Below are 13,830 nucleotides of genomic sequence, written 5' to 3'. Positions count from 1 at the left end.
AATGAAAAAGGTGAAGCCTTAAGTCATTGGTGGGTAGGACTTTGATTTAGAAACTGTGGAATGTTCTCACTACCTGCAGCGTCTCAGTCTGAGCCCATGTAGAACACCCTCACTCTCCTCGGATGAAAGACGGTTGAGTGGCCCTGGCCGGTTGGCTCAGCGGTAGAGCGTCGGCCTAGTGTGCGGAGAACCCGGGTTTGATTCCCGGCCAGGGCACACAGGAGAAGGCCCATTTGCTTCTCCACCCCTCCGCCGCGCCTTCCTCTCTGTCTCTCTCTTCCCCTCCCGCAGCCAAGGCTCCATTGGAGCAAAGATGGCCCGGGCGCTGGGGATGGCTCTGTGGCCTCTGCCTCAGGCACTAGAGTGGCTCTGGTCGCAACATGGCGACGCCCAGGATGGGCAGAGCATCGCCCCCGGGTGGGCAGAGCATCGCCCCTGGTGGGCGTGCCGGGTGAATCCCGGTCGGGCGCATGCGGGAGTCTGTCTGACTGTCTCTCCCTGTTTCCAGCTTCATAAAAATGCAAAAAAAAAAAAGACAGTTGAGAAAGCCATAAGGAGTCTTGGGCCATATGCCTCGGCTGCTAGCAAGTGGGGCAGACATAAAGAGCATCAGGCCTGGGTCTGAAATACACAGGTTATAACTCTTTTACCTTTAGGAATCCCATTGTTTTTATATCTTTATTGTTGTTTGTGATTTCTCCCCTCCCTGTCATCCTCTACACCCTCGGGTCCCGGCCCCTCCACCCAGAGTGTGACCACACGGAAATCTCCAGGTCCTTCCTACCCCCCTCTCCCTTACAGCCTCAGCCAGCCGGCCCCACCCCCTCTCCAGTCACACAGAGAACCCCACACCCCCAGGGGACCCAGACCTTGACCTTCCATCCAAATTGCCGCTCTAGAGAAGACAGAGGGAGAAAAGAAAGGCACACCCCAGTGGTCTTCCTCCCCCTCATTATAATCCCTCCATTACTTCCAGAAGGCTTCACTCCCCACCTGCCCCCTTGTTCACTCACTTGGAGGAGAAGTGTGCCCGCCCTCCACACCCCCTGTCCCTCAGAAGGTCATACACATCCGAAATTGTGAGCCTTCGTGCAACAACTGCCGAGTGAGCTCTCCTTCCGGCTTCGTTTCTGTGGCGACCGGCTACTGCTCCCTCCACGTTCTGTCCCTGCAGCCTGCAGGGAGCCACACTGGTGTCACTGTTAGAGCCAAGGACACCAGGACCGGGAATGGCGAGGCTGACGAGTGAATTACAGCAGTAATGGACAAAGTGACAAGCTCCATAAACTTGAAGAATTCGCGTTGACTTGCCTCGTGCCTTTATTCAGGCAGCCTCGCATGGCATACTGTTCAAGGCCCACCGAGCTAGACGGTTCCAGTGATGGAAGTGAATCAGAAGGCACAGGGGAGACAAAGACATCACTGAAACAATTAGGGGACAGTTTCTGGAGAATGAGCTAGCAAACAGGCAGTGGGGAGGAGTCCCTGCTGTGCTGAGGGGACACTGGTTACCCTAGCTATGGGGAGAAGTGGGACAAGAGAGCTCTCCCTTCTCGTCCCTTCCCCCGACCTTGCTCGCGGCCCATTCCCAGCCCCCCCTCCACAGGGAGGCCTCTGCCGTGACGTGTGAAGAGCAGGGAGGCATCGGTCTTTATGAGTGGGACCATGAGCTTGGAATTCGGTTGCCACTTGATCTTCCATCATATAATTTAGCTCCTGTTGGTTTTTACTAGGGAATGTTTATAGCTGCGCATCTATTGCCTAACGTGTCTGGAATACCACCAAAGCCTGACTCGGGCTGGGTATCTGCAGAAGCCTGAGCTCTTGGCTCGTCGAGGGGCACTGGCAGGCACCAGCACCACGCCGGGCGTCCGATGGCTGTGTGGCCAGCCCCGGGAGCGGGTTGGGTGCGTCAGAAATGGATTTCTAGGATAAAGGGAGTTTTCTTTTTCCTGGAACTGGGGCTGCTGATTGCCTTCAGTTTTTACCAATATCCAGGCAGTTATGAGAAGTCAGAGTTCAGCATTCGCAGACTGACGCTCTGCTGCTTGGAGAGCAGCTGCGTGAGGGCGTCCGTGCGGGGCGCTCTGAGGGACCGCATCCCTGAGTCGTACAGATGGAGACATTTGCCAGGAGTGCAAGGAAGACAGACCCTGTGTCTGGTCAGTACGTGTTTGAATGAGTCACTGACTCCAGACAGACAAGGAGTATGTGCAAAGGCCCAGGGTTATTAGAAAGAGAAGAAAATTCTCCATCCCAGACGTGATTTTTGGCAGTGAAGGGTGGTTTTTCAATACTGAAAGGAATTTCACCTGCAGAGGGCCAGGAAGGACTTAACTTACCTTTTAAAGAACATTCTCTGCATGAATACAAGGAGCATAAAAGGTTAAAAAAAAAGTGAGGGAGTCTCAGCCAGAACGCGTGGTCATTTGGGCGTGAGTGTTCCTTCTGCCTGAGTGGCGGGTCCTTTGCACTCTGCCCCTTTTGTCTTCTCCCTTCCCAGCACTATCTCTGACCACAGGGAGACGCTGCATCCCTCTGAAGGCCCTTGACCCAGCATCAGGGGACAGGAAGGGGGAGGAGGGAATGGGGCTTCCATCTCTTCCTACCTTTCGAGTGGTGGAAATCTTCCACAAAGCCAGAACTAGCCTGACCAGGCGGTGGTGCAGTGGATAGAGCTTCAGACTGGGATGCCCAGGACCCAGGTTCAAGACCCCAAGGTCACCAGCTTGAGCGTGGGCTCATCTGGTTTGAGCAAAAGCTCACCAGCTTGGACCCAAGGTCACTGGCTCTAGCAAGGGGTTTCTTGGTTTGCTGAAGGCCGAAGACCCATGGTCAAGGCACATTGAGAAAGCAATCAATGAACAACTAAGGTGTCGCAACGAAAAACTACTGATTAATGCTTCTCAACTCTTCATTTCTGTCTGTCCCTAACGCTCTCTCTGTCTCTAAAAAAAAGCCAGAACTAGAGAAAATTGTTTATTTAGAAATTAAATTTAATGGGGTGACATTGATGAATAAGAGTACATAGGTTTCAGGTGAACATTTCTACAGCATTTGAACTTATGACTGTGTTGTGTGCCCATCAGCCAAAGCTCAACCATTTCCATCACTGGATATTTGTCCTTCTTGACTCCCCTCCCCCCACCCCCAGAACTAGAGAAATGAACAGTTTTACCCAGCCAGGCTTTTCATCTCACCCAGTTCTTCCTGTGTAGTCAGGACACCCAGTTTCACAGTAGAGGGTGTCTGTCCAGTTTGGCTCAGGAATGTTTATGAAGGGGTCCAAAACTGAGGGTGACTCAGTACAGGTGATGTAGAGCCAGAAGTGTCCTCCAAATACAGCTAGACTTGTAAGCACAGTGACAGGCTCTCTCCTTGTCCTGGCCCATGTCCCCGCCTGCCTCTGCCTCCTCCCTGTGGAGGATGGATGGGCTAGGAGGAAGAGGCGTCCGGCCGAGTTAGCAGGAGAGGAGAGCTTACTCACCCGGGGGAACGAGCCAGCAGAACGCTCTCTGACCCTGGTTCATAAACATCGGGTGACGGAGGGGAATGACTGGTGTGCTGTTGAGGTTGGACGTTTTGGCCCAGGCTCAAGCTCCAGACAACAGCCCCTTGTTTCTCCTCAGACTTGCACATGGGTTACTTTTCGCATGTCTGTTTTCGTGTTTTGGGGCTTTCTGCACAGGCAGAGTGGGTCGCTGGCTTCTTACGCTGTATTTGGGGGGTTTTCTTCTCCGCCCTTCCTCCCTTGCAGGTACATTCGTTAAAACTCGCCCTTGAAGGTGTGGAAAAGGAAAGGGATTTCTACTTTGGGAAGTTGAGAGAGATTGAGCTGCTCTGCCAAGAACAGGGGCAGGAGAACGACAACCTGGTGCAGCGACTAATGGAAGTCCTCTACGCCTCAGACGAGCCCGTGAGTGTCGGGAGCCGTGGCTCTGTGTTCTGGAGTGACGCTCGTGATCAGAGCGCTGCGATCGATGTGCCTCAGGGTACTGCCCGGGGACCACAGCAGGAAGTACAGCTCGGCCAGGGCATTTGATATTCCCAGAGGGATAAACAGCATTGTCATCACGAGCCACTGGCCACATGCCTGTGACATATGCATCCATTTATTAATCTGGGAAGAGATGGTGGACGTGGGGTGGGGGAGTGGAGGAGGGTTTTGATTGAGAAAAACAGGCCTGGGCAGCCAGATCTCAGGTGATTTTCAGAAGTCGGAGCAAAAATAACAGTAAGGATGTGTGTAAGGATTCTTCGTGAAAGATCAGAGAGGTGCAAGAAGAATCGGGTCTGGGTGCTGTGTGCATCTCCACAGGCCCAGAACTGTCTGATTTTCTCTTGGAGCTGGTTGTCTGGGTTACTCACTGCCAGGACAGACCAGCTCTGTGGGACCATCTTTTCCCAAAAAGTACTTCTAGAGGGCCTCCTCTGTGCAGAGGGCCTGCCCCCCGGATCGCTCCTCATGAGTGAGCGTGCAGAAGGACGTGCGGGCGTGAGGCCCAGGAGGGAAGAGGAGCAAGGAGACAGGTGGGGTGAAGGGCAGAGACCAAGGGCCCCAGCCGCCGGGGCGGGAGTGGGGCCTGGCGGGGCCTCCTCCCCCAGGGCCGTGCTGTACGGGGCGGGAGGGGGGCCTGTGGGTTGGAGTGCCACCACCTAACCACCTGACGCTGGAAGAGGGTCCCATGTCCCATCTGTCCCCGATGCCTACAGTGCTGTGCGGGCTCTGTGGTTGAGCTGCGTGCGTGTTAGTGTTTCTGTGGAATGGAACAAGCCACTGGCGAGTTTCCTTTGTCATCTTCCAGCTGACACCAGGCAGATGTTTACTCCATGTAAGATTAAAATCCCAGCTACGTGATTTTCCTAAACTATGAGAAATTATCTGGGGCCTCTCCATTTTTTTTATTTTATTTTTTTTCATTTCCCCACATCTTCTTTTTAGACTTCTTCCTTGGTTATCATTAGCTCAGACTGTGGCACTTGAAGCTTGAGAATCTGCCTGGTCAGGTCCCAGAGACAGTGATGGCCTCACAAAATATGGTTCTCCGTGTTCAGACCTGAAGGATGCCACCAGAGGCTGCTTGTAGGGCGTCTGCACCCCCCCGAAGGGAACGGGCTCCACGTTCTGTATGGAGAGAGGGCTTTGTCGCCTTCAAGCACAGGATACACTGGTTCTTCTCTTCACAAGCTTGTCTGACGCCACGCCCAGCGCAGTATGCCCATCACTGCGGGTCTGAGTGACAGGCCTGTGACCCAGAGGCAGGGCGCATGCAGGACTCTCTCTAGCCCTGCACTCCCAGTGGGAGGAAAAACCTGATTCTAACTCTGAGCCAGGTCTTATCCCAACAAGGAGTCCTTGTGTAGGAACACTGTCAGGTCAACTCCAAGTTAATAGCAGGCAGGACTGCCTTAGGAGCTCTTGCCTCTTGGGTTGAGGTGAAGGGGTCTGCCCAGATGACTACACTCAGCCTCCGTTCTAGTCTTCACATCGCCCCCCACACACACGGGACTCGGCAAGCCATTCTCTCAGTGTGAAAGCAGTGGGTGCAGACACCCGAGCAGGAGGATTACTGGGAAGCATCATCGGTCATCACGACCGAGTAACGGGTTTAGTAGGTCCTGTCCTGAAACATGCAGTATCCTCTCCTTACCTTCTCCAACAGGCCGCTTCCCTGGCGTCTAAGCCTGTACCAGATGAGTAACAGACAGTAGGGGTCTGCTTCAAGCAGACATGCCACGAGGTGAGAATGACAGCAGCTCAGGTTGCGACAGTTGGTGTCCGGTGACCACCTGTGGGCCCCGGGGCTCTGCTCTCGCAGCGGATTCCCCCGTGGTCTCCTGGTGCTCGTCAGTCACTGTGTTTGGTTCACTCTTACAGAGCGTAGGAAAATACAAAGTAGGTTCTGTGACGATTTCCTTCCAGTACAGAAGGGAAAGTTGGGTGCACACAGTCTGATGACTGTGCCTAGGACAGTTGTCCTTTGATGGAGCAGGAAGCGAAGGCCTCCTCCCTGTGTGCATTTGCTCCTGGGAGTAGGGGTGCCTGCGTGGTGTGTTGTCCCTGAGCCCAAGTCCCTGCCACCTGGGGACGCTGTGCCGGCATGGCGAGGGCTGGGCACTGCGGGGCCTCGTTTCAGCTGCCGCTTCTCCCCGCCCCGCAGGAGGGCCACCCGGAGGAGCCCGAAGCCGAGGAGCAAGTCCACGAACAGCAGCCCCAGCAGCAGGAAGAGTACTGACCAGTCCTGGCAGCTCTGGACGCTTCCAGTTTGCGTGGGAACTTTCCTTCTGGAGCATTGGAACACGTGTGGCCTCAAGCTCAACAGAAACCAGTTGTTCCCAGTCTGCCGGTAACATCAACGCACTGTCGCATACATACGCCAGCCACTGCCCTCGGTCCCCATTTCCTTTGCCAGGACACAGAGCAGCCGGCCGTGTGGTGGCCTGAGAGATCATGGGGTCACATACCTTCAACTTCACCACTTGGCTGCGTGAGATTGGTTCTGCTCTTTTCATTTCTTTCCAGAACAACTTTCCCCACCCCCCTACCACCACCAACACCCCCTTTTATCCTGGTGTGAAACAATGGTAATTTGATATATGGTATTTATATTGGCATTTCTCAACCCAGTGTCACTAGATGTCACACACATTTGTGGTGCTTTGATGTTTGCAAGTCTAACCTCTGAACATAAATTTGGTAAAAATAATAAATTGGAACAAAGGGAAAGAGATACTTGATATGAAAGCCATAATGACAGTGACTTGTTTCATAGGGAAAATGTGGAGTCAGTTTCTCCCTCCGTCACAACACTGAAGGGAAAAAGAGACCGGATTCAGAACTAGGACTGCAGGGCCCAGCAGTGTTCGTACATGAGCACATTAGACAGCCACACGGTGTGTTGTTGGTGTTTTCCTTGAGTGAATGTCTCTCAGAACTATCTCAACTTGGCCCTCTAATGCTTGTCCCCGCCCGCACACCCCCACCCGGGTTCTCATGCTATTTTCTTTCTCAGGGTCCTCTTTGGTGGGCAGCCACTCTCCCCAGGATGCCATCGTCCGTTATCGGCAGTCCAGAGGGGTCCGCATAGGTACACAGGTCCTCCTGCCTCCGGTGCGGGGTTCAGTGCCAACCCTGCCACCCGCACTAGGGGTGTGCCACCCTCAGTGCCACCCAGGAGGTTCTGCATCATGCCGCACGCTTGGGAAGGGAAGGAAGGCCTTATTAATAGGAGGACAATTCCAAGGGAGCGTCATGGTTTGAAGTCCAGTGTTGACTCTGGCATGACAGCACAGAATAGCCTGTGACTCCCAGCACCTTCTGGGACAAGGAACTTCCCCTCTTTAACACTGCGGCCCCATCACTGACCTTCGCTAAGCCGTGGCAGTTCATAAACCAAGGAAACATTGGTGAATTAAAAGCATTCCTTATTTTTTTAACTAAGATTTGCACATTTTCTTAGAATCTTTCCAAATCATTGCCTCTTCCCCCCCCCCTCCCTTTGACAGATGGTCTCCCTTCCTGGATCATTCATTTCCCTTGATTTCTAACTTCACTTGTTACTTGACTTAGCAGGTGCAACAAAATCAGCAAACAAGTGTGCCCACCCCACTTTCCTCGTAAATGAGAAGCTTCAAATAAATTTCTGAATTATTATCATAAAGCTTTGACATTTCTTTATTAATGATGAAATACTAATTCTAAACTCTCGCATTGAAGCTTTCCACCAAAAGGAGTCTTCTCAAAAATAAATCTTTTGCAGCAAAGTGGTATATATTGAGTTACATGTGGAAAAGATTGCTTGTATTTTTGAGGTGGTTGCAACACACTGTGCGGAATAGGACAGATGTTCCGTGGTATTCAGTTTCCCTTTCTTCTCTCTCCTGCTCGCTCTGCGCTCCAGGGGCAGCTCCCTCGTCTCAGGCCGAATGCCTGGCTCTCAGCAGTGACATCCTCCCACACCTGGTTACACCTGGTACTGGTTGTGCTCTTCGCAGCGTCATGCCTCAGGGTGTGTCCCCCCCTAGCCTGTTGCACTCACTGAATTTCCTGGTTTTAAAGTAGCTTTTACAAAGAGGCACCATAACCCACTCCATCCTGAGTCTGTGTCCGTGGCCCCTACTCTGTTTTCTGACGGCCCCGGACAGCGCTGTGACGCCCAGCGACAGGGCACACGATTACTGTGCACCTCACATAAGCCTCACCACTGACAACGCTGCCTTTCTCCCAGACCCCCTCCTTCCCAGCTGTAAATGCGCTGGCCAGGGAGTTTGCAAAGAGAACTTTCCCCGGTCATCTGACTGCACTCTCCTGCCCAGAGTCTTGGAGCACACTGTTCACTTATTTAGACAAGAGCTATACACTCCTTCTGTGCCGTCTGAAACCCCTTCCATCGCGCTGCCTCACCGGGGAGCGCGCTGAGGCCTAGGGGAGCCCCGACAGCAAAGCTCTTCGCCAGCACCCAGCGTCTGTGCGGGCCTTCCACCCCCTCCTTCTTCCATCTCAGCACCCGGGCACCCCTTCCTCCACAGCCCCCACCACGTGTCGTCCCACCGGCGGCAGCTCCCCCTGGGTGTGTGCCCGCCCCCCCCCCCCCAGTAGCCGGGCTGCGTCCCGGCCTCCCCCACACCCGCAGCAGCTGGTCCTAGCACTCCCACTGCCCGTGCCAGGTAGGAAGTGATCGAAGCAGGGGGCCAAGAGAGCCTGTCTTCTGAGCAGAAAAGCAGAAAAAGACAAACACCCCGTTGACCCGAGAGAAGTAAACTCCAGAAGGGAACCAAGAGCTCCCTTCCCTGGTGAGTATCTCCATGATTCCGTTCAGGTTTCATATGCATTCAAATTACTTTTACTAAATAGTACACCATAGAGCTTTTGTTATATATTAAATGTAAACCGAAAGGAATGTAAACATATGTATTGTTAATTATAAATATAGTTAAGTAATGACATAATAGATGAAAAGGTCTTACTCAGATGTATCACATTTGTTTTACATTACCCACCAACTGTCGCATGGTAGAATAGGCTTTTTGTCTGAATATGTGAATAACTTGACTTGCGGTTATCTTTTTACATATTTAATAAAAAAAAAAGTATATGTTAAAATCGGCTTGGATCTGTAGATTCTTAAATTTCTATGCTTAAAGGTTTCCTTTTGAGTGAGCATGTGTGTATGAATAGGCTACTTGTATGGATTCATTTTATTATAATTACACAGGGAGAAGGGGTTTTTATGGCAAAAGTTTTAAGTAGGATTATAGATTACTATTTCATATCAAATGTAGCTGTAATACTTTTTTTAAAAATTACCAAAATAAAGATAAACCGTTCCCTGAGGAAACATTCCACCTCCGAGCAGAGCCCAGCCGAGCTCCCACGGTCCAGCCTGCTCCGTCCGGACGAGACAGGACTGGGCAGGTAGGACGCAGTGGGGGAAGCAGGCAGATGTTTCGAAGTAAAGCTGTGTGTCAGAACGACCTGTGACTGGCAGCAGCTCTTTGATGAAATGTATTTCTCTCGGGTTTGTTGACTTGAACAGGAATGATTTATAGACATTAAGTGGAATATAAAACTTAAAAGTTCCCATAAACGTATTCAGAATTTTAATCTGATCCAAATTCACAGTTTATTCCTGGGACTCTCTTCCAATCTGATACACTACTTATACAGATGAAATGTGACCTGCTACCAATGGTGTTTACCAGCTTGAAAGTTTTTTCAAGGCAGAGGAATACATGAAAAACAAATGCATTAGAACTGGCCCAGGGAGCCACCTGTAGAGACTGGAGAACGGGGCCTGCAGAGACTTTGCTCAGGGGCCTGCAGGCTATGAGGTTCAGCCGATACCTGCTTCACCCTGAAGGATGCCAGCCTTCCTGAACTGCTTTCAAGCACCACCTAGAGGCCAGTTTTGTTTCTGTCCTATCTTTGGGCACCTGTTTTCCATTTACTTGCCTTTAGGCCAGGGGTCCCCAAACTGCGGGCCGCATGCGGCCCCCTGAGGCCATTTATCCGGCCCCCGCCGCACTTCCAGGAGGGGCACCTCTTTCATTGATGGTCAGTGAGAGGAGCACATTGACCATCTCATTAGCCAAAAGCAGGCCCATAGTTCCCATTGAAATACTGGTCAGTTTGTTGATTTAAATTTACTTGTTCTTTATTTTAAATATTGTATTTGTTCCCGTTTTGGTTTTTTACTTTAAAATAAGATATGTGCAGTGTGCATAGTTTTTTTTATAGTCTGGCCCTCCAACGGTCTGAGGGACAGTGAACTGGCCCCCCTGTGTAAAAAGTTTGGGGAACCCTGCTTTAGGCCCTCTTTTTTTTAAGAGCAGAGAAGTGAGAAAATGAAGACAAAGATATTAGCACTCTTCTTCATCTACACTCATTTCTCCAAAGGGTACGCTTGAGGAAGTCTGATGCTCAAAACACACATTTCTATTTAATTCACCAGCCGAGGGATTTTGAACACAGGATCTTCCACTTAGATATTTGTGCACAATCAGGAATACAGGAGATTCATCTCACTTAGAAGGCACACTGGCCCTGGCTGGGTAGATCAGTTGGTTAGCGTGTTGTCCCGATAAGTCAAGGTTGCAGGTTCAATCCCCAGTCACAGCACATGGAAGATTCAGCAGATGAATGCATAAATAAGTGAAACAACAAATCAGTGTTTCTCTCTCTCCCCCTTCCCTTATAAAATCAAGTAAAACTTTAAAAATTGTAAAGGTACACTGGTGTGCTCTAGTAAACACATCACTAATGGTTCAAAAGTGGTAAAATAACATGTCTACTTATTAAATAGGAGATATCTCTTAAAACAGCACATGTTCCTACTCGTATTTTGGGTAGGCCATGCCTGGGGGAAGGGGAGGATGTAATTTACCGAAGTCGGGTTATAAAATGACAATTGTCTAAAATCAAAGACTTCATTTCAGAACTTTTTTATTCTTCCTCCTAACTGCTAGAACACAGGCACGGCGATTGTTTTGGCCACTACCCCTAGCAAACGCCCCCTGACCCAGCTCCTCAGCACTGTGCAGTGTTGCCAGCAGGACCCATAGGAGAGCAGAGCCTCTTCCTGCGCGTCTGACAGCTGCTTTGCGGAGCTGGGAACTCGGGCGTTCCCGTTATGGAAGAGCCCTGGCTTTACTGCCTAGTGGGAGGCAAAGCTTCGAATCCGCCGAGCCCTGGAGAACCCTCAGGTGGCACCAGAATGTCAGGTCCAAAGCCTTCGCCGAGCTCCGACCTGGCCCCACACCTAGTAGACGCAAGGTTTACACCGAAAGCTCAGCAGAGCCTTGCCTCCTTTCGGTGTAGGGTTAGGACGGTAACAACACAAAGGGCAGGCCCGGCCAGAGCTCAATTGTTGACTACCTTTTTCACTCTCCACTGAGAGAAAACGCTGGACCTTTTTTATTTTTATTTTTTATTTTTTTAATGCTGGACCTTTAAAAAAAAAAAAAAGAATCAAGTGTTTCCAAAGGGAACTGCCTACTGCCTGTGCATGTTCATTCAGGGAAAGAAAGTACACTTCTGTGTAGCGGTTTCCATTTGTATCTTTACACTATGGTATTTCTTTAGATCTCGAAGGTTATCTATATAACGTCTTTAAGAAATTGTTCTAAGATATGTTTATCTTATTCACTAAAATGTTTTTACCAAATCTTGTTGCTCTCATGCCTTAATTTCTAATCTTTAGAAGTTAGAGAATGAAAAGTTCCCATAAATGTATTCATAGTTTTAATCCAAATTCACAGCTTTCTACTAGGATGTTCTTTCAATCTTACTTATTGATATACAGATGAAGTGTGAGCTCCTACCAATGGAACAATTCTTTTTACCAGCTTAGAAGGTTTTTTTAGAGAAAGACCATAGAAAATCACTTTAAATATTAGTCTCTTATAAGACATCTCAAAGGTAAGTTCACAGACCTTCCTTTCCTGTAGACACAGACACTGTCTGTCCCTGAGCTTAAAATTAAAAAGGGAGAAGGGGGACAGAGGAGGAAAATGCATCTTCTGTTTTTCTTGAGAGAGTGGTTTTGAGATCAATATCACAAGATGCTGACTAGTTATAGCTAAGACATTACCACAACATCTACAGTTTCCAGTTTTCCTTCCTTTTTTAAAATTTTTATACCATTTACTTAGGGATGAAAAACATTCCTTTTAAAGATTTAATAAGCACAGAGGGAATGGTTGTGTTTGTCATAGCTATAGTATATCTAAAAGGGCTTAAATGTAATAATTTCTCTCTTCTGAGAACATAAAGTTGGAAATTAATAGACATGTGGTTGTATCTCCAACCATTTTTTTCTAAGCAAAGACTTTATTATAATGGAGGTAATCCCTAGCTAGAACACACAATTGTGTTAGCCGCTGAGCATTTTAAAGAGGCACCAAATATACTTAATTTGAAAACATTCATAATTGCCAGTTTTCATACAACTTACAAATGGTACCATGGGCCACACTGCTACATCCAACATATAACATAAAATAACCTCAGTTAACTCCTTAACATCCTACCTGGTGTGAATGGTTTTCATTATCTAGCATACTTCACTGTGATGCTCTGTCACCCAAGCTGGTTTCCAGGCTGCTGGGAAATGCCTCTCCCATTTTCTTTTGCACTATGCTGAGTTCCATATAGGAAAGAAAAGTGGTGAATTTGTGAGTAGAAGTGCCCACACAGCCAGTGTGGGTGTGCTTTGGGACTGAACTTACCTTACTGTAGGCGTCTGAAAGCCTGGACGGAGGATACCCGTCAACACTGCTTCCAGCTCCCTGTAACTCCTCTCATTCCCTTCAGTGGGAACCCCCAATATATCCTTTCGCACTGAGGGAAAGAGAGGGAAGGCTGGAAAAGGGGACAGTGGTATAAGGTGATGTGACCCCTCTTGTCTTCTAAGGGTATCATAAAAATAATCCCGTATCCTTCAAGTCGCTTGTTTCTGGTTTGAAAGTAGCAAGGTAGGAGACTTGCTCGTGCCATCTGCCCAGAAGCAGCCCAGCAGGAACAGATCAGCTTGCAGCAGGATCTGTGTTTACTTCGTAGGACAGTGTGAGAAGGTGAGAAGCCAGGCCCTGGGGCGGACAGGAGGAAGGCCAGCAGAGGCTGGCGGGAGGCAAGAGGGCAAGAGAACCGCGCCAAGGCTGCAGCTTCAGCCCAGGACGAGCTCCGGGGCTCCTGCCCCTGGAGGGTGTTTGGTCACTCGGACTATTAACGTTGTCCCCTCTGGAGAAGCCATGCTCCGGCAACCAGAGGCCACAGCTACACGGACAGGTAGTTCATTCCTGGTCATCTTTCTCTACCAAACAGGTGGATGTGTTCAAGTGTTGACTCTCCCCAAGGAGCAGGAGAGGGTAAAATTTCCAAATGTAGCCACTTTTAAAGCATACAACCAAAAAAGCTGCTGATACTAACTTGGAAGGACCCAAAAGAAAATTTTAAGCTTAAAAAAAAAAGCAGGGGGAGGAGATTTTTTTCCTTCTCTGATTTGTTTTTCAAAAGCTGAGCACCAACTATGGGCAAAACATAACAGTCCATAGTAAGTTTTTACTCCTAAAATATGTCACTATCCCTCAGTTACTCTGAGGGAACTCGAAAGAGGCATTCTGAATATCCATACCTGCCCCGCTGAAGAGAAGTAAACTGAAGCAGGTTACATACATAGTTTATAAAGCAGTATCACGTGTCAGTAAGGATATCAGAGTGGAGGGGAAATGAAGGCAGTACAGTCAGGAGCCTCACACATGCCCTAAGGCAGGGGTCTCAAACTCAACTCAGCATGTGGGCCGCAGAGCAAGATCACAGCCGTTCGGCGGGCC

General features: G+C 49.5%; 1 protein-coding gene across 4 annotated transcripts in view; it reads left to right on the top strand.

Annotated features, from left to right (window-relative positions):
* The window catches only part of MAPRE2 (microtubule associated protein RP/EB family member 2), a 153,873-nt gene extending 146,987 nt beyond the window's left edge, over positions 1-6,886 (top strand). For all 4 annotated transcript variants that reach the window (XM_066352968.1, XM_066352967.1, XM_066352966.1 and 1 more), the window contains 2 exons: positions 3,758-3,916; positions 6,162-6,886. In XM_066352968.1, coding sequence (XP_066209065.1) covers positions 3,758-3,916; positions 6,162-6,236 — 234 coding nt within the window. In that variant the 3' untranslated portion in view covers positions 6,237-6,886. The remainder of the gene's footprint in view (positions 1-3,757; positions 3,917-6,161) is intronic.
* Positions 6,887-13,830: the final 6,944 nt, after the last annotated feature.

Source organism: Saccopteryx leptura, chromosome 11, assembly GCF_036850995.1.
Source record: "Saccopteryx leptura isolate mSacLep1 chromosome 11, mSacLep1_pri_phased_curated, whole genome shotgun sequence".
Taxonomy (NCBI): domain Eukaryota; kingdom Metazoa; phylum Chordata; class Mammalia; order Chiroptera; family Emballonuridae; genus Saccopteryx; species Saccopteryx leptura.
This window is presented reverse-complemented; position numbering and strand designations above follow the sequence as displayed.